General features: G+C 42.7%; 1 protein-coding gene across 1 annotated transcript in view; it reads left to right on the forward strand.

Moving 5' to 3' along the window:
- The window catches only part of uvssa (UV-stimulated scaffold protein A), a 136,099-nt gene that overhangs the window by 33,438 nt on the left and 77,687 nt on the right, over window positions 1–24,974 (forward strand). The window contains exons 10-15 of the mRNA XM_034180973.1: window positions 9,850–10,003; window positions 12,577–12,603; window positions 14,294–14,378; window positions 21,182–21,682; window positions 22,116–22,225; window positions 23,712–23,840. Of these exons, the coding sequence (XP_034036864.1) occupies window positions 9,850–10,003; window positions 12,577–12,603; window positions 14,294–14,378; window positions 21,182–21,682; window positions 22,116–22,225; window positions 23,712–23,840 (1,006 nt within the window). The remainder of the gene's footprint in view (window positions 1–9,849; window positions 10,004–12,576; window positions 12,604–14,293; window positions 14,379–21,181; window positions 21,683–22,115; window positions 22,226–23,711; window positions 23,841–24,974) is intronic.

A 24,974-nucleotide genomic window follows, 5' to 3' on the forward strand; every position in this document is an offset into this window, starting at 1 on the left:
TCTTCCTAAAAACTCCTCTCTAACATATTCAGTCTTCCACCACGTATCAAAGAGCTGAAGATAGTGTGGAAAGCTGCTGGTCTCTCTATACTGTAGAAAACTGCAATATGGTTCAGGTGTAAATATATGTGGGCTTATCGATGGGTTGTGTCAGGTGGCATGCTGGCAGTATGTGGCAGACCGTAAACCCGATGTTCCATTCAGACCGTTCCATTCTCTTCAATGACAGATGGTGGGAAGTTCAGCCACTGCTGGTTGTAAACACTACAGCTGCATGCCACACACTGTGTTCTTCAAAGTTAAAGCATTTTCTGCTTGTTCCACTTGCTACAGGTGACAGACCCGGTGTTGATTTATTAGGGATGTAATCGACCTTGTGGGCCATTGACACTCATTTTATGGTGAACTTGGGGTTACAAATGCGTCCCTTTAGAGTCTTTTTTTCCTTTCATCTTCTGGAAATCTTCTGGGTGGCCTTTTCTTCTCTTTGTCATTTCTTAGTAGAACGGAAACAAAATACTTCCACATATCTGATTTGAAAACTATGAAGCATCCACAATTTAAAAATCTTCTCTCGTTCGCTCCTGTTATTGTCACTGTACTGCAGCGAGCGCAGTACAAACAACGCTGGGCACATAAGAGCGATGGTCTCTGCAGTCACCCCCCCCCCCCCCCCCCCACTATGCTCCACTCACTGCCACTGAGGGGAAAAAAACAAAACAGTCTTTTTGCCTGGAAGACCTATTGTTTGATATCGACACAGGTCCATGAATGTATTCAGACAATTTTGTTCTCGTGACATTTTGAAATTGATGTTATTGTTGCGTCTCTATGATTTACTTTACCTATTGTGAAAGACGGTGCGAGAGATTACTGATTTTGTTGCAGGGTCATGTGGTGTCAGGTAAGCAGGAACACTTTCATATTACAGTAAGACATTAAGGTGTAATATTTGAAAAAGTTGACTTGTTAAACAGCAGCCAGAGCTAACGCCAATATTTTTACGAGATAAAACACAGTGCAAACTATTTCCTCGATATGCTGCTGGAGATGATGGTGATGATATGGTAAGGCAGGTATGATGGTATTTCTACCATCAACATGTGAGTGCAAAACAAGGTTTTCATACGGTCTAAATTTAAATAAAGTTGGGGAAGGTGTATGTTGTAGATTCTAAACTCAGTCATCCAGGATCAGGCACATCTGCAGGCAGCATTGCTAAAGAAAATAATTTCATAGCAGGAACAAAGATACAATGGATGGACAGCAGGTGTGCGTTACAGGGAAGCTACAGTGTAGAAAGAGATGCCCTTGAAAACATCCCTTGAAAACCAAAGGTACTCAGTTTGCAAAATCTCACGGTTTTCACATTTGATAAACTGGAACTATAGACTGTTTCTCATTTACCTGAATGATGCACAGAGTATTAAATTGATTTATGAATCAGTTAATATGGTAAAAGGCAATGCACACCAGCCTTTAACTTATTCTTGCTACTAAAAATTATATTGACTCACATAAAGAGAATACACCGTTTTTGTAGATTTGATTTGTGCTACACTTGGGTGTCCACTTCAAATTAAAGCCGAGGTTTGACTGAGCCGTAATTTGACTCCAGCAAGTGAAACATGAAAATTTTCTGCTGAAGGCGCCGTCACGTCTTAGTGGCGGATTGCCAGAGGAGCTGGTCGCTGTAGGGATAAATGGATATACAGACATCAGTTAAATGGCCGAGGTGCAGTAAAAACTGTTTAAAGAGTATCTCACCACATGTGGTCCATAAGTATTTGGGCAGAAATGTTTTCATTTTCTCTGTTTGTCCACTGCATATAAGGCCTAAACCAAATGATGATCACAAACTCATAATTCAGAGTGATAACTGCACTTTAAGGATATTTAAAGCCAGATTGCAGCAACATAATGAATTTCAGCTCTTTTGTTCATAGCTAATTCCTATAATGTTCAGTTTAAAAAGTCAAAGAAGATTGGGACAATTTGTAATTTGACAATTGCACTCAGCAAGAAAGTACAACCCCAATTCCAGTGAAGTTTGGACGTTATGTAAAATGTAAATAAAAACAGAATACAATGATTTGCAAATCCTATCTACCTACCTGCATCTGTTGCAGTTTTTCTAGAGGTTTTGAGTTTTGTTTGCAGTTGTGGTGAGTGTATTTCTGTTTACCAAATAAAATGTTCAAATTTGAAGTACAACTACTTATCTTGTGCCAGAATTTTACCATGTGCAGGACTGGGTCAAGTCAAAGCATAGCTGGAATTTGGGATTGATTCTTGTTTATGGAATGACACTTGAAAATTTTTTGAATGTTATTAAACCTGAAACGTAGCCAGAAGTACTACAAGCTGCCTGTATGCTGTGGGGTAACTTTACAAGAACTATATCCCAGTGATGCATGAACCAGCAGATAAGGAGGTCTAGTAGAACGTCAAAGCAATACTATTCTGTAAAAGTTCACACCTTGATTAGATTTTCCAGCGGCTACGTCAGCCCAGCAGCACACCTCTGAACTGGAACTGGAATTGAATTATGAAGTACTTGTGAATTGGAGTAGAAAATGAATTGATGGTGGTGAATTGAATCCAGCTGTGAGCCGATGGATAAGTGAAGGTACAGCACGTGAGCGTTCCTGCTGTTTTTTGAAACAGCGTCTGTTCCTCGGAGGCCTGGGTTGTACATATTTTCCCACTTCTTGCTGCTCTACCTGCAGCAGATTAGCATCATTAGGTTTGTTCATTTAATAAACACCTTATTGATCACCAAAATACACCCAGTTATCTCCATTTGTGTGAGAAGAGCAGGGAGAAAAGTGAAGTAAATGTGCTCCTGGAAAGCAGGACAAATATACAACATGATGATAGAATCAGGTTCAGTCGGGCTTCTGTCACACTGCAGAGTGAGAGGTCTCCAGTCTGGAACTGAAATACCTTGGGGGAGCTTGGTGGTGAGAGAGTCACTTTTCTGATTATGTGTGTGATCTTTGTACCAGACGGTGCTACAACCCACTGGTTCCAGGTCGCCCCTCACAAGCTTCTAGGGGTCCTCATGTAGGTTCTAGAAGGCCTCAATAAAATAGAGAAGAGTACAGCGTCGTGTCACTGCCTCTGTATGCAGTCAGAGAATGTATGAGAAAGGTTATTTTGATCACATGATACAGACAGCATGGGTGAGGGAACTAAACCAGACAGCTCCGAATAAGAACCTTGACAGGGAAAGGTTTGGAAGCTCTGGACTGGCTAATAGACCTGCCAGCCTAGGTTAGTGAAATAAAGATGTCACCTTATGCATCATATAAGCTGACTGCTCCCCGGAGACAAAGGGTGCGTCTCTGCACGTGTTGGGGTGGAGGATGATAATGGGGTGAATCAGTAGAGAAGAAACTGTGGAGGGGCAGAAGGGGGAGTGGAAAGCTTTTTTTGTTTTGTCATTAGTGTGGGATCCCATGGGATCCTTTCTAGGTGGTAATGAACAGGAGTGAAAGGTGGTAATAGAGATGTGGGATGTTGTGGCACATCAAGCCCCGAATAAGTGCGACTCCACTGGAAGCTTCTGCCCTAATTAGTTTGTAAATATGTTGAAATCAATCAGCAGCAGCGAGCTTCAGTCCTGTCCTCAGAGCAGATCCTTACGTACTGATCACCAAAGATGGATTATAGACTCATTTATAAATTCATATAGTTAATAACGGAAGCATGGTCTACAAAGGGTTTAAATGTCAGACGTTTTTATTCCTTAACCATTCACATCTGGTTTAGTCTAAAAAAAAACTGTTGAATTTTGTTGCATGAACAGATACTGCAACTCTGCAGAAGAAGGTGGAGTTTGTGAGTGAAGCTGTGAAGAAAAAGTTTCATGTTATTTATTTAAAAGGGACAACACATATTAATGAACATATAAAATGTAAATATGTCAGATTATAGCCGTGGGCTAATTTCCCTCTGTCGTCCCTGACAGACTGTAAAATTAACATACAATTTACAGTAATAACACACAAACATCACGGGAGCTTACAATCCAACAACAGATGACATGACATAGGGGTCACTAACTACTACAGCGACAAGACACAGACTGGACAAGAGACAAGAAATGAGAGGACACTGTCCTGATCTGACCATGAACGTTATCTTACAGAAACTCAGTCAAAGGAGGGCACACGGTTTAAAAAACAAAAAACTACTACATTTACAGTTTGATTGGAAAAAGTTAATTTAAATTGCAAGTCTAATTTTATACATTTATTATTTTAAAAACAATAACTTTAAGAACAATAATTTATAAAGTGCTGTAGTGCATTGCATGTTCCCTATGGTTCTTCTTAGTTCCTACAATTGAGTTCATAGTGCTCACATTTTTTATTTGATCTGAGCCACTCCTTTTAAGTGACTTTTGACAGTTTTAAAGCTTGGGGCCTCCCTCACTGTAGTTGGCAAAGCATTACATTGGACTCCACCTTTGTAGGACGGAACATTTTGTGCAAATGCTGTTTTTCTCACAGACGCTTCGGACCAATTGTTCTGTATTTAATATAATTTGCAAGAGTGGAGGAGCCAACCCATGTACAGTTTGTGTATTAGACAAGCATTTTTAAATTTTATAAAATTTTCAAAACTAAATAAGTTATACTTTGTTAAAATTTTACAACGGTGATACGAAAATGGTCTTTTATCTAAAATTTTCAATGCTCTTGTAAAGCCTTTCAGTTGGTTTTAGAATCGTCACACCGGTTAGAGACCAGCTGGTTATACAGTAACCTACCTGAGAAAAGATCATACAGTGCAAGAACATCATAGCCACTTGATCTGTCACTGACCTTCTTATTTGGTTGAAGTTAAACACAGTGTATTTGATCATTTTAATATGATTTTTAAGGAGAATGTCAAGTCCAGCAACACTCCAGATATTTGAATTCTTTAACTAACTGCAGTTCATCATCTCCAATGTACACATTGGAGCGCTCAATATTGGAAGTCGTTTTTGAAAAGTACATACAGACATTTTTCTGTATGTTTAATTGCAAACTCGATCTGTTAAGCCAAGTTAGAAATTGAAATTCACTGTAGTCTCAACAGAAGTGTGTCTGTCTGCAGTGAAAGGGGGTGAACTTGTCGAGATGTTGGCTCATCTCAGCAGTGATATCCATGTCTTTGGGTCCTCGGCATTTAAGCTCAAGAGACGTCTGGGGAGATCTTATGGAGTCATGAGGTCGCTGGGAACAGAGGTGTGTGGTGATGCCAATATGCCTTGCAGGAGAATGAGATCCAAGTCTTTATGGTTCTAGTGCTGCTTCCTGCTTTACTGCGTGGTTATGAGATTTAGACGCTAACCAGTGACATAAAGCGACGACTTGATGTTGTTAGTGTGAGGTCTTTTTGGAGGATTCCATTATGTACAGAGACCAAAATGAGGATTGTCACTTGCATTGTCAGGAGTGCCTTCTTCAACATTTTGGCCAAGTGTTGATCCAACACACAGGTACCTGAGTGTTGATGACTCCACGTGGCGGCAGAAAACCAAGATTGGGTTGACCATGGGCAGGTTGTCTTACCTGGGTGGTTGCCATCCAGGACCCAAGGTGGTTCTGTGGCATTGTGGATCTGGTGAATCGTGGCACAGCACATGGTCCCAGACTTGATTTGATGAACACTCATGCTCAGATGGTCTGTAGCTGCTGCAAGTTTCAGTTCACCCTCATTTGTAGCATGTAACATTAAAAATAACTTAAAAAAAAACAAAGCTTGTGGCTGCTTTGGGCTGTTTGAGCGGAATAGATTGAAGCTTGTTCCATAGCCACATGGTTGTCTGCAGTTTAATTATGCCCTAATGTCCCGTCTGTGGGGGAGTGTGTATAATTTATGTGCGATATTCTCTGGAAGACTGTGTGTTTATGCATTTGTATAAAACGTGCTCATTAAGCTAACTGTTCTGCACGCGCTCTCTTAAAGGAAATCTCTTTGGGTAATGTGGTATTAGAGGCACTGCCATAGAAAGACATTTCCCAGTTTCTGCCTTAAATGTAGAATGAAATAATCTAATCATTCAGTGTGTGTGTGTGTGTGTGTGTGTGTGTGTGTGTGTGTGTGTGTGTGTTCAGGTGGAGAGCTATAATAACTTGTCAAGAGACAATGGAGACATTTCTAAAGTCTTCTCACCTCCTTGTGTGCTTGTTTCCTCTCCTCCTTCCTCTCCTTGTGCTGTGTGTGTGGTGTGTGTGTGTGTGTGTGTGTGTGTGTGTTTGGTGTGTGTGTGTGTGTGTGTGTGTGTGTGTGTGTGTTGTGTGTGTGTGTGTGTGTGTTTGTGTGAGAGAGTGTGATGGTTAACCTGCCCCTCCCTCTCTGCCATACACCTGACTTATGGCTGTGCAGTAATAATTTGCCAGACCTTGGCAGGCTGAGTGTACATTAGCATATAAATAGCAGATGCACTGAGTGCCCATCACAGTCGACTACATTTAATTTTTGGTTTATAAGATTGAATGGGTTTTTAAACGCACCGCCATCAAACTTGCCAAGAGACAAATGAAGTCAGGGGAGCAGTTGTCCGAGGCGGCGCCCTCACATCATTTTTATAAAGGATAAGAACGCTATTTAAGTGAGAGGAGGGGAGGCAGAGAGAGGTCTAGATGTTATAGAAGCTGAATAAGCAAGACACCTGTAGAAAGCTGATTTTAGTTTCTAATCCTCCTCAAATGTTGATTCTCTCTCTCTCGCTCGCTCTTCTCGTCATCAGTGCTGAAAGTAACATCACAGTGCATCTTCAAACCATCATGAAGGTGCAGTGTGGTCTGTCTTCCTTTTAATCACTCTGAGAGAAGTAAGAGCTTTTATATTTGTTGTTGTTCATTGATCTGTTTGACGTCAGTAGTACAAAGGGTGATTGAGATGTTTTGAGCCTGACCCAAAGAAAGGAGGGCGTGGTTCCAACATTCCTCATGGCCCCTTCACACATACACAATTGAGGCCGAATGGCGCATGAAGGAGGATTTAAATGGCACTCGTGAAAATTCGGAGCCGCCTCGAACGCCTCATACAGCAGTTGTCACATCCATTTCAACCATTCGGCAGCTGAGATGAGGTGGCACTGCCATCTGATTGTGGTCGCAACATTCACACGGCATGCTGTATGCAGGTTGGACAAATCGGGCTGCAGCCGAGGGGCTGCACAAAGTCATTGGCCATGTCAAATGTGGGTCGAATCACACCAGCAGCCAAATGACGGCAAATGGCAGGTGAGTACCCATTCGACCCACACTCGGCCGGAGTCTAGCTGCCACCCACAAACATCCAACATCACTTGCTGGGAACTTAGAAAATGCGGGGCCATTTGCACAGCCATCATGAATGTAGAGTGCAGGACACCACTTTCGAGCTGCAGTCCAGGTAGTCGAAAGCCCAAATGGCTGTCAGTGTGTCGTGTCTGCCCCCCAGCAAAACGAATGGCATGTGAGTGTATCGTGTGTCCCCCCCTCAACACCACAATCCTGCATTGTCGAGGTGTGGCTTAGATGGTGAAAGCTCCAACGGTGGCCAGAGTGCAGTGCCATTTCTGTTCAGTGCAGCACACACATCTGGATGACTGTCATGTCCATGATGGAACAGCTGACAGCTGTGGAACACATCGTGGCATATCCTGCTGTAGGTGCATTAACCGGCCAGCAGCGTGCCCACACCACCACCACAACAGAGATAAAAATAAAAACCCAACTGCATGACACAGTGCCAGTGTGCCATCCGGCCGGACAGGCACATCATGTGCCCACGCGATTGCAACTTCCACACGATCTGTCCGTCATGTGACAGCCTGACTGACAGACAGTGTGAGCAGCTCATTTGCCCCACATCCTGGAGCATGAGCCCATTTATGTGAGAGCACTTTGCTGCTCCAAACAGGGGGGTGTGTCACTCCCCGGTGATGTATGATGTGATGTCCGTATTGACATGATCACAAACGCTCACATCCACTACAGTTATGTATTTGTCAGGGGATAGTGGTTGACATGTAATCACGTCATGGGTTGGATGCCATTCAAAATCAAGCAGGGAGGGAGCTGACCACAGTCCACATCCAAGGATTGTGATCCTGTGGCTTGCGCCACTCCACATCGCAGCCTGCATCAGTGCAATGCAAAGCTGGGGAACACATATTGTCACGTGCGCCAGTCACCCATGTACAAGGCATGATGGTGCACACGTGTCTGCAAATGATGACGACATGGGGAAAAAATAAAAAACAAACAAGATTAACTTTGGGTCGCCCCTGGCAGGCACAGCGATGACCATGCAGTCAGAGGTGCAGCTGACTGCTGTGTCATCGCTACTCACAGCTTTAGAACACATTTCGTACCATGAAGAACATCACCTCTCAACACGCCACCACGATGCACAAGTGTAGGCAGGCTCTCATGACATGGTGTAAATAAAAACGCATATCATGTTTGGAATGCGTTCAGCTGCACCTCAGTGCGCACTGCAGACAACATCAGCCAGGCTGCTCCATGTAAAATATCCGTCTAATTCGGCCGGCGTGCCAAATGTCCCATCCACCATGTGAGTCATAGTCCACATGACACGGTGTCCTTCGGCTAGTCATGCGCTGAATGACAGCTGGACGCGTGGAGACTCCATGTGGCTAGCTGATGTGTTCATGATGTGAGCACATGAATTCATTTATGTCAATTCATTAATTGCTTGTTTACATCCATGGGTATGGTTCAGGAACAGCAGAATGACAATTCTTGTATTCTCTGCTATAACAGGAATGAAATATTTTAACAGACAGAGCGAAATCCATTTGTTTCCTCAATTTCAACACAGACTGTCAAGTCATCAAGCATCAATTGAACATCATGACTAGTTTTTTTTTTTTTCCCCTTACTTTTATACCTTTGAATGCATTTTTGATTTATGTATATTGTGTTTGTAAATCTGTGTGGACCCCAGGAAGAGTAGCTGCAGCTAATGGGGATCCAAATAAATAAATAAATGATATTACTACGAGGTCTGTTAGAAAAGTATCCGACCTTTTTAATTTTTTCAAAAACCTGAAGGATTTGAATCACCTGTGCTTGTATGATCAAACCTTGAACCTTCGTGCACATGCATGGATTTTTTTCACGCCTGTCGATTGCATCATTTGCTTGTAAGCAGCCTTTGTGTGAGGATGGGTGTAGTCTCTTGTTGTTTTTTCTTTGCAAGGAAATGGCGGAACAACTGGAGCAGCGGCACTGCATCAAATTTTGCCAGAAACTGGGCGACAGCCAGGTGGAAACCATTCAGATTATTCAGACGGCTTTCGGTCACGATGCTATGGGCATCATACAGATTAAAGAGCGGTACAACCGGTTTAAAGACGGCCGCACAACGGTGGAGAGCGCGCCACGCTCTGGTCGGCCATCAACATGCTGAAATGACCACATCATTTACAAAGTGAACGCTGTGGAGATGTGGGACCGTCGTGTGACTATCTGAGAAATTGCGGAAGAGTGGACATCAGCACTTTTTCGGCACATTCCACTGTGACAGAAGATTTTGCCATGAAAAGAGTTGCAGCGAAATTCATGCTGATGGCTTGGGCACAAAGCTGATGGCAGAGCAAAAGCGCCTCCGTGTTGAAGTCTCACAGGACAGTTATGACATGCCATACAAAACTTACATAGGCCCTGAGGACCTTCATTCGGGTCCCACAGCCATGACAGAAAAGAACTGTCTGAACAAGGTCACAGAGGCGGAGCCTGAACCACACACCTGGAATTGAACCTTCATCAATATATTGGTGGTCTGACTCCTTGTCGGTGAATCACTGTTGACTCTCTTGTCTTCCATTCATCCCAGAGTATCTAATGACTACATTGACCATGTGTACCACTCAGTGATGTCACAGCTCAGCCAAGAACATGCTGAGATCAGACTGTCAGCATTTCAGATAGCCAGTGAGCTCTTCTCCAGATCACACCACTTCAGAACCCTGCTCGTGGACAACTTCCAGGTACTGTCACGATTACACCTGCAGTGGCCATTTATTTTTAATGTTACAAAAGGAAAAAATGGAGAAAAATGCTTGATGAAAGTGTAGAGTTGATCACTAGGACAAATCTCAGGTCTTTTACGTCGGTGTTTGAGTAATGGCTTTTTCCTTGGCCAACCGAACATGAGTCTGTGGTGATGGGTTGCTCTTTTAATGGAGGATGTTGTTTTTCAAAATGGATTTATTCCCGACTGTAAATTTTGGCTGACCTCTTCAGTGGTGTAAAGTCTTTATGGTCCCATGTTTCTGCATGTTTTTTCATGCAGTAGATTGTAATGGTGCTGAATTGTCATGACTCCTGAGGAAAAAACAGATTTTTGGAGATCCACATGTTCCTCAGAATGCCTTGGCTTAAATAAAAACAAAACAAAACTGTCTTTTCAAGTGCTATGATTCCATCTTTTTAATTGCAACTTTTGTATTTTTTTTACTGTTTGACAGGAATGTTCCCTGATTAGAGCTACAGCTAACGATTATTTTCATAATTGGTTTATGTTGTCCATGAGTCAATTAGTTATTAGGTCAATAAAATGTAAAAAAATGACCATTAACGTGATCCAGAGCCATCAAATGTCTTGTTTGTCAAGCAGCTAATAAAATAAACCAGAAATTAGTCATACTTAAGAAGCTGAAATCAAAGACTTTGGATGTTTTTTTTTTTTTAATGACTCAAAACTCTGAATCGATTATCAAAATAGTTGTCGATTATTCAATTGATTAATTTCGATGGATCATTGGAGCTCTTACCCTGATTTGATTCGTACTGTGACCATGAAAGCATGAGTCAAACCTTGAGAGAGGTGCACCGTTACATCCTGAGTTCTCCAACACAAGCAGGCACTCACCCTGTGAAACTGTTGCCCCTCCCTGTTTACAAAGAGACTCCAGCACTTGTTACTCACCAGTTGAAAGTTGAATTTTTTTTTTTTTTTTTTTTTTTGCATGATGGTGGATGGCTGGCTACTTTCCATAAATATGTTTAAAAATCAGAATTAGAAATTAAAAATGCCTCTGACCAAGAACATGGTTGGATTGCAGTCCACATGGGTCTGTATTATCCCACGCAGAGATCTATTAGAGACCTGTTTAAAAAAAAAACTCCAAATGTGGTGGAGGGAGTGTTGGAGAGGCTGAGAAAAGAAGCTTTGTTTTGATTCTGAAAATGGAGATTGTGTGACATCTAGTGGCAGAACAAAAAGCATTTTGAGCACCTTAAAATGTCAGAATTATAACATTTTGACTTGACAGGTGAGTTGCAGTTCCTTTAGTATCACCTGGGTGGTGTTAGTATGGGGAGATGATGGCCTAGTGCTCAGGCGTTGGGCTTCAGACCAGAGGATCCTTTGTTCAAATCCCAGCCAGACCAGAAAATCACTAAGGACCCCTGGCCAAGGTCCTTAATTCCCTAGTTGCTCCTGGTGTTTAGTGAGTGCCTTGCGTGTTAGCACCCTGACATCGGAGTGTGAGTGTGTTTAAGTTTAGAGTTTTTTTATTGTCATGTGCACAGTAAAAAAGGCAGTTTACTACACATTGATATTCTTACTCTGTTCAATCTCCCTAGAAAATTTGCATCTCGAAAGTTCACATCAGATGATTAAAAAACAACACACATAAAATACACATTATTAGACTGAAGATTGTATTATATACACTGTTTAAAGGATGTGCAGTTTATGCAGTATTGACAATTTTGTGCAATATTGTGTAGTTTTAAGCAGCATTCTTGCTGCCCTAGGAGTTGTAAGGTGCAAGGGGGCATAAATTGTGAACAGGGCTGTTATTATAAATACTTAGAGGATGATAGTCATAATGATGAGCAGATGAATAACAGTGAAATACAGTCAATCAGGTGGTGGATGGGCCAGTGTGTTAGAGAGTTATTGAGAAGCCTAATGGCCTGTGGGTAGAAGCTGTTCCCCAGCCTAGTAGTCCTGGACTTCAGACTCCTGTATTGTCTGCCTGATGGTAGGAGTGTGAAGAGTGAGTGTTGGGGTGTGCACTGTCCTTGATGAGGTTGTGTGTCCTACTTAGGACTCTGGTTTGATAAATGGTCTGCAGTGAGGGGAAGGCTGCCCCAGAGTTGTACTGTGAGGTCTTAATCACATGCTAGAGAGCTTTCTTGTCTTGGACTGTGCAGTTACCGTACCAGACTGTGATGGCAGTGGTGAGGACACTCAATTACCTGTGGAAGTTGCTGAGAATTTTGGCTGACATACCAAATTTTCTAAGTCTTCCCAGAAAGTACAGTCTCTGTTGGGACTTCTTGATGATCTGTCGATTGTTGTAAGACCAGGTGAAATCATCACTAATGTGTGAACAATCACAGTTTTTGTGTGAACGGTGACTGCAAGACATCATTGTAAAGTGCTTTGAGCGCTGATGCAGATGGAAAGCGCTATATAAATGCAGTCCATTTACCTGTATTCAATGACGACACTGCTCTGCAGTGATACTTTACTCTTGATGTGGACTACGCACAATCACATGATTGACACTCCGTCTGCTTCCCTGTGTTTTCAGTGTTTTGGTTCTAGACGGGGACACAGTACGTTGATGAGCAGGTAATTAAAACACTTGTTTTTTACGGTGCTAGTGGAACTTGATGCTTGGAGCAGTGTTTTATTCGACACCATGTGTGAAATCACAGTGACCAACCACAGAATAGTGAGCTAACACCGAAGACACCCAGGATAACTCTGGAACAGTTATAAATCCACTTTGCCTGTGATTGGAGAAGCATCTGCTTGCATAACTTTTATCTATTCTATATTAGCTGCATGGTTTCTTGCTTGAGCAGGTAAACCATTTCTTTAAAATATGTTGTTGCATATTTCTTTTTTTTTTATCTTTGCCTCTTGTTCTTCAGGAATTTTTAGAGTTAACAGGGAGACTGTACAGACCTGCCCCTCCCTCCTCCTAAAGAGGTAGCCAGAAACTTCGGCTACTGGCCCTCCAGACTGTGCAGTCGTGCAGAATTCTTATGGGTCAGTGTATAAGAAGCTGGCGCTGGGCTACCATTTTCGGAACAGGTTAAAAAGGTCAGTCGTGTAAGCAAGTTGTGGTTTTAGCCGCAAATGAAATATTGCCAGACTTGTTTTTCCAAAACTCCATGAAGAAAATGTGAAACGTAACTCAGATATGGAGGATGTAATTTTGTGTTTCAGCTCTCACTCTCACATGTACGGTATAGTATGTCATAAACAGAAAGAGGTCATAGAATATGGGAAGCATTTAGTTGTTGCTTTATTTTTTGCATTTGTTGGTAATGTTTATGGTTGAGTCAGAATATTTGGACTTAACTGTACAGGCCAAAAACCCAGCATTGTACAGGGACAGCGGTCGGCCAGATTCACAGCAGATTTTTCTTTCTGTGTCTTTAAAAACCAAGCCGGGGAGTGGAAAAACGTGAGATTGTAATGGCTTCCCTTCATTCATTGATTCTCAGTGCGTCTGTCAGGATGATGAAGACGAGGCTAAACTGTAAAGCCCTGAACACAGTAACAAGTATCTGCTGGTGTACTCATACCAAATGGGCTTGAATACAATTTTAATGTACTTTGGTGGGCGTTATGGCCACTATTTTCAGGGTGGTCGATGGCTCGGTCATCTACTTATTCTCCTGAATATTCTTCACAGTAAAAGCATTTTTGTGTCTAACCAGCTGCATCTACACGCTGAACCCAGGGAGCAGGTTTACAGTGTTTTAACCTAAATGCAGTCTTTTCATGCAGACAACAGCAGTCCAACAAACTACACAACTAACAGCTGAATCAAAGGTGATGTTTGTTTTTTTTCATCTATCTGCCCCTGTTTTGTTCAGGGTCACCACAATGGATCCTGTACAGATCCACATTGGTATTTGGCACAAGTTTTACACTGGATGCCCTTCCTGAAGTAACTCAGCTTTCCCTGGAATCACAAACAGCCCTTGGTCTTTCTAAAGGTCTCCCACCCAGGTACTAAGCAGGACCCCCCCTGCTTATTTCTGAGATCTGATGGGTTCAGGCTGACACAGAGAAGACTGGCTGGCTGCCTGAATCACATAGCATCAGATCATCAGATTCCTGACAGTGCTTCGCTTTCAGGAATAACAGACAGCAAATGCTCTGGTGGTGTATTGGCTACAGTGGTGCTGTGTTTAGGTCAGTATCAAAACAAAGTGCACACTTTGTCTTAATCCTTACCCAAGTGATGTAAGGTGTTCGTGTTATCAGGTGGACTTCCAGGATGCTGAGGCCAGGACGGTAGCAGAAAGGAGGAGGGAGGAGGACAGACGACGGACACTGGGAAAGGATCTACAAGGAGAAAGTGGAGGCGACCGTCAAAGACATGGAGGGTAAACACAACGTCAGTTATCAAGACTCCTGTGACTCACAGTCATCACTACAACAACCTGAAGCAGTGTCCCCTGATACAAATATCCATTCATTTGGAACTTGATCATCATTTCAGCACATGTGTAGCACTCTGATCAGCCATGCAGTGCTGAGGCTGTTCAGATCACACACAGCTGTGCATGCCCCTCTTCTACTGATCCTTGAACTACGTTTGGTAGTGACCAGTACAGTCTATGTTAACGGCCGTGGGTGACATCATGGATCACATGAGGGCTGCCCCCAACTTGCATGAGGTTAGGGTTGCTGGGAAGCACATGGTGACAGCCAGTCAATTCAATTCAATGTATTTAATTTATAGCACCTGTTTTGAAACAAGGTTCGGTCAGATCGGCACACAGAAATGATCACACAGACTGCATTTTGCTAGAACAAACAGGCGTATGTTTATTCCCCACAAAAGCAGTTACATCAAACACAAGTGGTTGCAGCGCATAAAATATCTCTTTCTCTCTTACCGTGATGCCTTTAAGGTGGAGAGCCAACACCTTCGCAGAGTGCGCTTGTCAACCGGCTGGGCGTTCGTACGCAACCCGCAGCAGACTCTATCGGAGCATGGCTCTGCCCCCTCTTTTCTAGTGTGTGCGCGAAGGGAGGGTGAGTGGCCATCTCAAACTCCCAGGCGCACATAATTCCTTTAATCAACAGGCATCTGAAAGTTATTTCCTCTTGCAAAAACATAATGACCCCAGCTTTTCACTCCCAGTTCAGAATGACCCCAGCATGCTTCACTCCCAGTCGTTAGTGGCTACAAAAACAAATTCAGTGTAATAATAACAAGTACATCATTAGGGTTACTTTAAGACAGGGGCAAAACAACATAATCTTTTCTCCACACAGCACCAAATCACAACAAAGTTGCCTCAAGGGGCTTCACACAAGTAAGGTCTAACCTTACCAACCCCTAGAGCAAGCACACAGACGGCAGTGGTAAGTGGTACCGACACAATTGACAATACAGGAAATTTCGGGAGTCCATGCTGGTGCACAAGTTGGGAGGCCTGCAGAAGAAGAAGGCCTGCACCCACTCCCATCTCTGGATGGAGCTGTATCTAAAACAGAATCAACCAGCACAAAGACAACAAATACAGTATAATATGTCAGTATTAAACAAGAAGAAAAACAAGATCAGAGTAGAGACGCACAGTGACGTCAGCTGGCTGCTCGCTTGTACAACATAATCCAACATGGCGAAAAACGCCTTGTAACATCATACAATTTGAATTCCAGTGAAATTGGGACGTTGTGTAAAATTTAAATAAAAACAGAATACAATGATTTTGAAATCCTTTTCAACCTATATTCAGTTGAATATACCACAAAGACAAGATATTTAATGTTCAAACTGATAAGCTTTATTGTTTTTGTGCAAATTTTTGCTAATTTTGAAATGATGCCTGCAACATGTTTCAAAAAAGTTGGGACAGTGGTATGTTTACCACTGTGTTACATCACCTTTTTTCGAACAACACTCAATAAGCGTTTGGGAACTGAGAACTCTAATTGTGAGTGTCATCACTGGGTATAAAAGGAGCATCTCCAAATGGCTCAACCATTCACAAGCAAAGATGCGGCGAGGATCACCACTTTGTGAACAACTGCATGAAAAAAATAGTCCAACAGTTTAAGACCAATGTCTCTCAACGTGCAATTGCAAGGAATTTAGGGATTCCATCATCTACAGTCCATAATGAGAAGATTCAGAGAATCTGGAGAACTTTCTACATGTAAGCGGCAAGGCTGAAAACCAACATTGAATGCCCATGACCTTCGATCCCTCAGGCGGCACTGCATTAAAAACCAATATCATTGTGTAAAGGATTTTACCGCGTGGGCTCAGGAACACTTCAAAAAAACCATTGTCAGTTAACACAGTTCGTCGCTACATCTACAAGTGCAAGTTAAAACTCTACCATGCAAAGTGAAAGCCACACATCAACAACATCCAGAACGCTGCCGCCTTCTCTGGGACCTGAGCTCATTTGATATGGACAGACGCAAAGTGGAAAAGTGTGCTGTGGTCTGATGAGTCCACATTTCAAATTGTTTTGGAAATCATGGATGTTGTGTCCTCCGGACAAAAGAGGAAAAGACCATCCAGATTGTTACCAGCGCAAAGTTCAAAAGCCAGCATCTGTGATGGTATGGGGGTGTGTTAATGCCCATGGCATGGTCAACTTACACATCTGTGATGGCACCATCAGTGCATCCAAGTTTTGGAGCAACACATGCTGCCATCCAAGCAATGTCTTTTTCAGGGACGTCCCTGCATATTTCAGCAAGACAATGCCAAGCCACAGTCTGCACGTGTTAAAACAGCGTGACTTCATAGTAAAAGAGTGTGGGTACTAGATTGGCCTGCCTGCAGTCCAGACCTGTCGCCCATTGAAAATATGTGAGGCATTATGAAGCGCAAAATACGACAACGGAGACCCCGGACTGTTGATCAACTGAAATCGTACATCAAGCAAGATTGGGAAAGAATTCCACCTACAAAGCTTCAACAATTAGCAATTTATTGATTTATTGATTCAAATGCAGCAATCATTCATCCAGCACAGAAATTCTGCTGCACTGCCCACAGCCACTGCAGTCCACTCATTGATTATGCACACTGTTATGGTCAAGTTAAAAAAGAAGACAACAATATGCATTGTATTTTAATTTTTGTTTCACCTGAAGCCTCATCACAATATCAGAGAAACTAAATATGTGTGTGATTCTGGGTTCATTCAGCACACAGCCAAATAGACAACATTAAATAGTTAACATTTTTTACTGGAGTTTCTGAAAGCGGGATAGAAATTGCACACATTGAAAATCTCAAAACGATTTTTACAAACCATTTCCAGTGCAGCAGATGACTGAAACAATCCTTCAAATGGTGATGCAATCACCAAATTCACCACAAATCCTCCATAGACATTACTCTTTAAAAAAAAAAAAAACTGACTGCCTACTTGAATTTTCAATAGGCAGCTAGATCGGGGTCAATTGAGGAATTACCTTTTTTTAACCGTTTCAGTCCCCCCAACAACCTGCTTCCCCCCCCCAGCCCTCTCCAGACTCCTCTGACCAACATTCTCCTGCAGTACCTTTGTGTGCCTCTTTATCTCTGACACAACTACTCTCTACTCCCACCTCAACTCCTCCCTCAATCACAGCAGAACAGGTGACCAGGGAGCTGCAACGTCTGCATTCAAGGAAGGCCGTGGGTCCGGACCGGGTCTGTCCAAGGCTCCTAAAGGTGTGTGCAGCGGAGCTGGGTGACCCTCTACAGCAGGTCTTTAACCTGAGTCTGCGGCTGGGGAGCATCCCCTCACTGTGGAAAACATCCTGCATTATTCCAGTTCCAAAGAAGTCTTGCCCTCGGGAGCTGAGTGACTACAGGCCGGTTGTGCTCACGTCTCACATGATGAAAACACTGGAGCGACTGGTTCTGCAGTTTGTGCGACCCCAAGTGCAGGCAGTGAGGGACCCTCTCCAGTTCGCCTACCAGGAGAGGGTGGGTGTTGAAGACGCTGTCCTCTACCTTCTGTCCCGCGCCCTCACATACCTGGATGTGGGGGGATGCATTGTAAGGATGCTTTTCTTTGACTTCTCCAGTGCTTTTAATACAATACATCCCAGCCTTCTCCAGGAGAAACTTAACATTATGGCTGTGGACCCCCACCTCGTGCTCTGGATTTTGAACTATTTGACCAACTGGCCACAGTTTGTATGAGTGTAGGTCCGAGTATAGGTACGAGTGTAGGTTTGTATGAGTGTAGGTCGTAGGGTGTAGGTCCTCTACATTGACCTGCAGCACTGGAGTACCTCAGGGCACGGTGCTTTCACCCCTCCTCTTCACCCTCTACGAGGTCTGTTAGAAAAGTAACAGACCTTTTTATTTTTTGCAAAAACTATATGGATTTGAATCATGTGCGCTTGCATCAGCCAAGCTTGAACCTTCGTGTGCATGCGTGAGTTTTTTCACGCCTGTCGGTTGCGTCATTCGCCTGTGGGCAGGCTTTGAGTGAGCACTGGTCCTCCCCTTTCGTCGGATTTTCATTGTCACGATTGGAGGGGACACGATGCATGGGACATGTTGACATGCCCAGCTCTCCACAATTTCTCGGATACTCACTCGACTAAAAAGCCACCGAAAGCCGTCTGAATTTTCTGAATGGTGGAAGACATGTTCCGTGAGACTTCCAACACGGACTTGCTTTTGTTCTCCGCCATTGCGGCTTCGTCCCGACGCGCGAATTCCGCCGCACGCCTTTCATTACAGAATCTCCTTTAACAGTGGAATGTGCCTAAAAATGGCTTCCACCTGGCTGTCTCTCACATTTTCTGAAAAAATTTGATGCAGCACTGCTCCAATCGTTCAGACATTTTCCTGACAATGAAAATCTGACGAGGGGGGAGGACCAGTGCTCACTCAAAGCCTGTCCACAGGCGAATGACGCAACTGCTCACGAAGATCAAGCTTTGCTGATGCAAGTGCACATGATTCAAATCCATATAGTTTTTGCAAAAAATAAAAAGGTCTGTTACTTTTCTAGCAGACCTCGTACACTACGGACTTTCACTACAACTTTGACACATGTCACATGCAGAAGTTCTCAGATGACACTGCAATTGTGGTGTGTATTAGGGGGGTGAAGAGGGGGAGTATAGGAGCATGGTGAGGGACTTTGTGGGATGGGCCCAGCAAAACAAGCTCCTGCTCAACACCACCAAAACAAAGGAAGTGGTGCTTGATTTCAAGCGGGTACCACCCTCTCTGCATCCCATCGTAATTGACAGATCTGAGATGGAGGTGGTTTCCACCTATAGGTACCTTGGGCTGCAGCTGGACAACAGGCTGAGCTGGGCAGCTAATGTGGATGCTGTCTATAAGAAGGGACAGAGTAGAATGTACTTTCTTAGGAGGCTGGCTTCATTCAGGGTCTGCTCCAAGTTATTGTACATGTTCTATCAGTGCATCGTGTCCAGTGTTCTTTTCTACGCCGTTGTGTGTTGGGGGCGGTGCGAGGAAGAAGGACATTCTCAGGCTGAATTGGCTCATTAAAAAAGCAGGTTCTGTGGTGGAACTGTGTCTGGACTCTGTGGAGAGGGTGCTGGAGCGGAGAACACTCTCCAAGATCAGGGCAGTCCTGTCCAATCAGAGCCACCCCCTGAACTCTGTGATATCTAAGCAGGGGAGCGCCTTCAGTTCCAGATTCCTCTCCCTCAAATGCTCCACTGACAGAGTGAAGAACTATTTTGTCCCTTGGGCCATTAGGCTGTATAATGTAGCCACATCAGCCAAGGGCAGCAGACGGGGGTCATAAATGCCTAAACATAGTCTCAGGTGTCTTGACTCCTGTAACTTGTTGCACTTTATATACTGTTTTTGTACTATTTATTTTATTTTGTACTATCTGCTGCACTATTCAGTCATTGAAAAAGGTCACATGAATTTTGTTGAGTTACAAGAAGCCACTTTGTACTTTTCACTAGAACGCTTGCAGAGCTCTGACACCCAAGATCTGGGTTATACAAAAGGAAAGCTGATGGTGATATTCTTAAGTTTTATATTATAAAATGTTATACAGGAGGTGTTCTTGCAGGTGTATCTGATGGCTGTATCAGCAACAACCCCAAATTGAATGCACACTGACCAAAAATGAAGTCCAGCAAAACTTTCACAGAAGATAAAACAGTGCTCAAATGCAGCCCCACATACATTGCTGCCTAGATGTGCGGTTGTGCCCCCTCACCTGCAGAGAAAAGTAAGAAATGCAGCTTATAGGGTTATATTTGTTCTTGGTGTCAGACATTGTGCCTCCCCCAATATGACCCAACACCCGACAATCTGTGCTGTCTCTGGAGTGTCAGGTTGTCTGCTGTGTTTGCATTCATTGCCAGAGTCTGGATTGATAAGTCGATTGAGGACACTACCGAGTGCTTGAGCGAGGGATGATGGGTGATTTCCAGCTCTAAATTTTTTTTTCCCCTGTCTGACACGTATGAACTTACAGTCAGGTTCATCAGTGTTTGAACATTGACAACACAAGTTAGCAGTTCTCAAAAGTGAGTGATCGTGCACGGAGACGAGTGAGAGAAGCTACCAATGACAACTCTGAAGGAATTCTATGCCTGCGTAGAGGATAGATTAGATTAGAGGAACTGTGTACTGGGCTACTTTTGTGTGTTTTATCACCATTTATACGGCTTATAGTGAAGTGCACAGAGAAAAACTTTCTTAAAAGAAGACACCAAATTTCAGCTACGGTTTGCCAAAAGCTGCATTGGAGCCACTCAAACCTAGATTTGATCAACAAGGTAACATGAGGCATGTCTGTTAGTGTGCTTATATTGCTCATAGTAGCTTTGGAAGGCAAAAAAAAAACTAGATGACGGCATTATTCACATTTAGACACCTGTTCCCATCATTAAACTGAGGACAGAATTGTGAATCGAAGCTGCTCTTTAGTCCACAGGCTTCATTCACATGTGTTAAAATGGTAGCTAAAATGGGCTTCACAAAAGACTATTTTACCTATGTATCGTATCTGATGTTCCAGCATTAAACCATTTATGAGCACTGACTTAGAAGACAGCGATCTGATATTATTACAGCCTGGACTAACGGACCTACTGGATACAGTAGCCAACATATTTGAGCTGGTGCACTTTGTACTTTTTTTCATTGACTAATTGAAGATTTGAAGAATGACTAACTTATTTGACAATTAACAAATGGTTTGTTTGTCAGATTGTCATCAGGAAATTGAGGCCACATTGACAGAGTTGGACTCTTGTATAAAGCTGCTTTGCCCCGACTTTGACATCGCTGACCTTCAGACCACCAGTAGCAGCTCCGTGTTCGCCCAGTCAGCCAGCAAAAGTCCACCAGATGATGAACAGCCATGCTGCAGCAAAGATGTCAAGGATGACAGGATAGAAGGAAAGAAAGGTGCAAAAGAGGTGGAGAGCAACAGTAGAGAGAAGAAAAAAGTCCAGGAAAAGAGTGTGGAGATGGCAGTGGAAGCTGAGGTGAAGAAGAGAAGGAATAGAGAGAGCCAGAAAGAGAAAAGAAATGAGGATGAAAAAAGAGAAGAGAACCAAACAGAGTGGGAGGAACTGCAGAGAGAGAGAGAAATGGAAGAATGCGATGAGGAGGAGGAGTGCGAAGAAGAGATTCATGGAGAAGACTTTATCCGGAACACTGGGCTGGTCTCTCACACCTACACTCTGGACCTGAGTCTCAGTCCTGGTGAGTATCACACAGTATCACCCTCCTCTACAACTTCATGCCCAGAGTGTTGACGGGTTCAAGAAGGTGCTGATTTACTGCCCTTGGCAAAATAGTAACAACATCTTTGACTGTAACGCAGAAATACGATGACCTCTGAGATGACCTCAGCATCGTGTCAGCCTGTCTGCCGTCCTGCTTTGATCCTTACAGTGTCACATTTTAAAATATGACTTTACTCCTTTGCTTTGTCCTCCAAACATGGCAGAAATCGTGTGTGTGTGTGTGTTCTACTAATGAACAGGCAGAGAGACACTGTTGTGTGTCAAAATGTTCTGATGTTGGTCAGTAATATCAGCAGGAGCTTGATATCTTTGTGAAATTACCAGTGTTTACAGAGAATTAAATACTTTTTCCAGCCTTGTTTTTCGGGGAACTGTTCTTTGACTTTCAGGTCTTCATATTAAGGAGACGGAAGAAAATGAGGCAGTGGTTGCCACGGTGATAGACCTCCATAAACTGATTACGACCAAGCACCTTCCTGCTGTGCAAAGCTGGATTCAGGTCTGTACACATGGCTGCTCCAAACCGAGGTACTGTTAGAATTGTAAAAGTTCTAAAAAAGAGTATGCTCCTAATCTGTAGCAGTACAGTTTCTCCATTACCCTCCAAATTGTGCAGTTTGAAGTTGCAAATTGAAATACAAATAATTTAATCACGTAGTTTGAAACAACTCTGATATCACAAAAAAGTTTGTATGCTTGCATGAGGGGATTTTTAGGAGATTAAATAAACAAAACAAAAACCAGACATATTTTGGTAAACTGGAATGGAAACACTTTTCTACGATGTAGGTCACATGATGTACAAACTAAGTCACATGATGTTCTACAGTACATGGCACGGTACATGTGGACAGAGTAACAGACAGAGGGCTTGTTAAACCTTATAAGCAATGACATTACAGCAATACTGGATTTGAAAAACCCAGCAAACCGAGCAGGCAGTGAGCTGTGGAACTGTGGGGGTTTTAATAAGGAGCAAACTAATCAGGTTGATGTGAAGCAGGTGTGGTGAAGTGAACAAAGAGGAGAGAAGAAAGGCAAGAGTGTGCAAGAGGACAAAACAAAGCGGTGCAAAATAAGAGAAGTGAGTGACAGAAAAACTGAGAAATATGACGTGTTCAAAAATGAATGTGAACAAAAACAAAAGGGGCAAACTTAAGAACTACCGTAACAAATCAAAAAGGGGAAACCAGAAAACTAATGATTAAACCTAAAACTAGAATGGAACTGTAACTGAATGGTACAGAAAAGTGAATACAGTAAAATGGCAAAACAAACTATCGGTTCAACCGCAAATAAACAAAACTCAGTGAACACAGATTAATGCAATGAATAAAACAAGATAACTGCTAAACAGAAAATGCAATGAATAAAACAAGATAACTGATAAACAGAAAATGCAATGAATAACAAATGGAACATAATATGATGAGCAACACCAAAGAGAAATAATAACAAAAACTTGCACAAAAGTCAGAGAAAGACAGTACATCTATGTGAATGAGAGAGATGTTGGTGGAATAGTGAGGCTGCAAGGAGTAGAGGTGGTCTAGGAAGCAGAGTTTAAAAACGAATGATCTGCTATTGTGACCCTTAATGGGAGCCCGCAAAAGAAGTTTTTATATTTGTCTGTCAGCATAAACCAAATATGGATATAAAAGCAGATAAATTGTCTTTTTGGCTGCACCGGCACACACAAAACCAGTACTACTAATAGTAGTACTAACAGTACAACTACTAGTTTAGCTAGTAGTTTGTCCGATCTGTGGATCAAAGTGTCCTTCAGTATTTGAACCACAAATTCCACCCAGTGTCCATGACAGCACCTTGAATGGAAGCTGCCGCCATCAGTCTGGGACTGTCACTTTGGATAAAAAGCAGATCAGTAAAGTGAGGATTTGATCAGCTCAGACTCATTTGGGCTGCATCTGTATAATTTCTGCCTCACTTTCTCAGTTTGTTTGTCTTGTCTGATTGTGTTTTAGATCTTCACAAAGTCAGGTGCTGAGCAGCCGCTGTTGAGGAGAGCTCTGGATCTGAAAAAGTCTTTAGAAGCAGCTCTGCAGAAGCACAATGAACTTCACATTGACTACAAGACAAGAGTCCGCAGAGTGGTGAGTTACACTAGCTGTTATATCCAAACTGTCATCAGGGCTGATTCAGATACACAACATCACTTAACTGTGCATCAAGGGACGGCACATTTATTTGTGTTTCCACGTCATGTCTCCTTCATTGTGATGCAGCCGCTGATCGATGAGCCATCAGTCGTAAGATAAATCTCCTTCAGAATTTGAAAAATAATAAATAATGAGTTAAATATAGAATTATACATGTACAACTCCTGGCAAAAATTATGGAATCACCGGCCTCGGAGGATGTTCATTCAGTTGTTTAATTTTGTAGAAAAAAAAGCAGATCACAGACATGACACAAAACTAAAGTCATTTCAAATGGCAACTTTCTGGCTTTAAGAAACACTAAGAAATCAGGAAAAATAATTGTGGCAGTCAGTAACGGTTACTTTTTTAGACCAAGCAGAGGGAAAAATATGGACTCACTCAATTCTGAGGAATAAATTATGGAATCACCCTGTAAATTTTCATCCCAAAAACTAACACCTGCATCAAATCAGATCTGCTCGTTAGTCTGCATCTATAAAGGAGTGATCACACCTTGGAGAGCTGTTGCACCAAGTGGACTGACATGAATCATGGCTCCAACACGAGAGATGTCAATTGAAACAAAGGAGAGGATTATCAAACTCTTAAAAGAGGGTAAATCATCACGCAATGTTGCAAAAGATGTTGGTTGTTCACAGTCAGCTGTGTCTAAACTGGACCAAATACAAACAACATGGGAAGGTTGTTAAAGGCAAACATAATGGTAGACCAAAGAAGACATCAAAGCGTCAAGACAGAAAACTTAAAGCAATATGTCTCAAAAATCTGTGACCAACTGTAAGAAACCGCCTAAAGAAAATGGGATTTACATACAGAAAAGCTAAACGAAAGCCATCATTAACACCTAAACAGAAAAAACAAGGTTACAACGGGCTAAGGAAAAGCAGTCGTGGACTGGGGATGACTGGATGAAAGGCATATTCAGTGATGAATCTCGAATCTGAATTGGGCAAGGTGATGATGCTGGAACTTTTGTTTGGTGCCCTTCCAATGAGATTTATAAAGATGACTGCCTGAAGAGAACATGTAAATTTCCACAGTCATTGATGATATGGGGCTGCATGT

Source organism: Thalassophryne amazonica, chromosome 11 (genome assembly GCF_902500255.1).
Source record: "Thalassophryne amazonica chromosome 11, fThaAma1.1, whole genome shotgun sequence".
In the NCBI taxonomy this organism is placed as follows: domain Eukaryota; kingdom Metazoa; phylum Chordata; class Actinopteri; order Batrachoidiformes; family Batrachoididae; genus Thalassophryne; species Thalassophryne amazonica.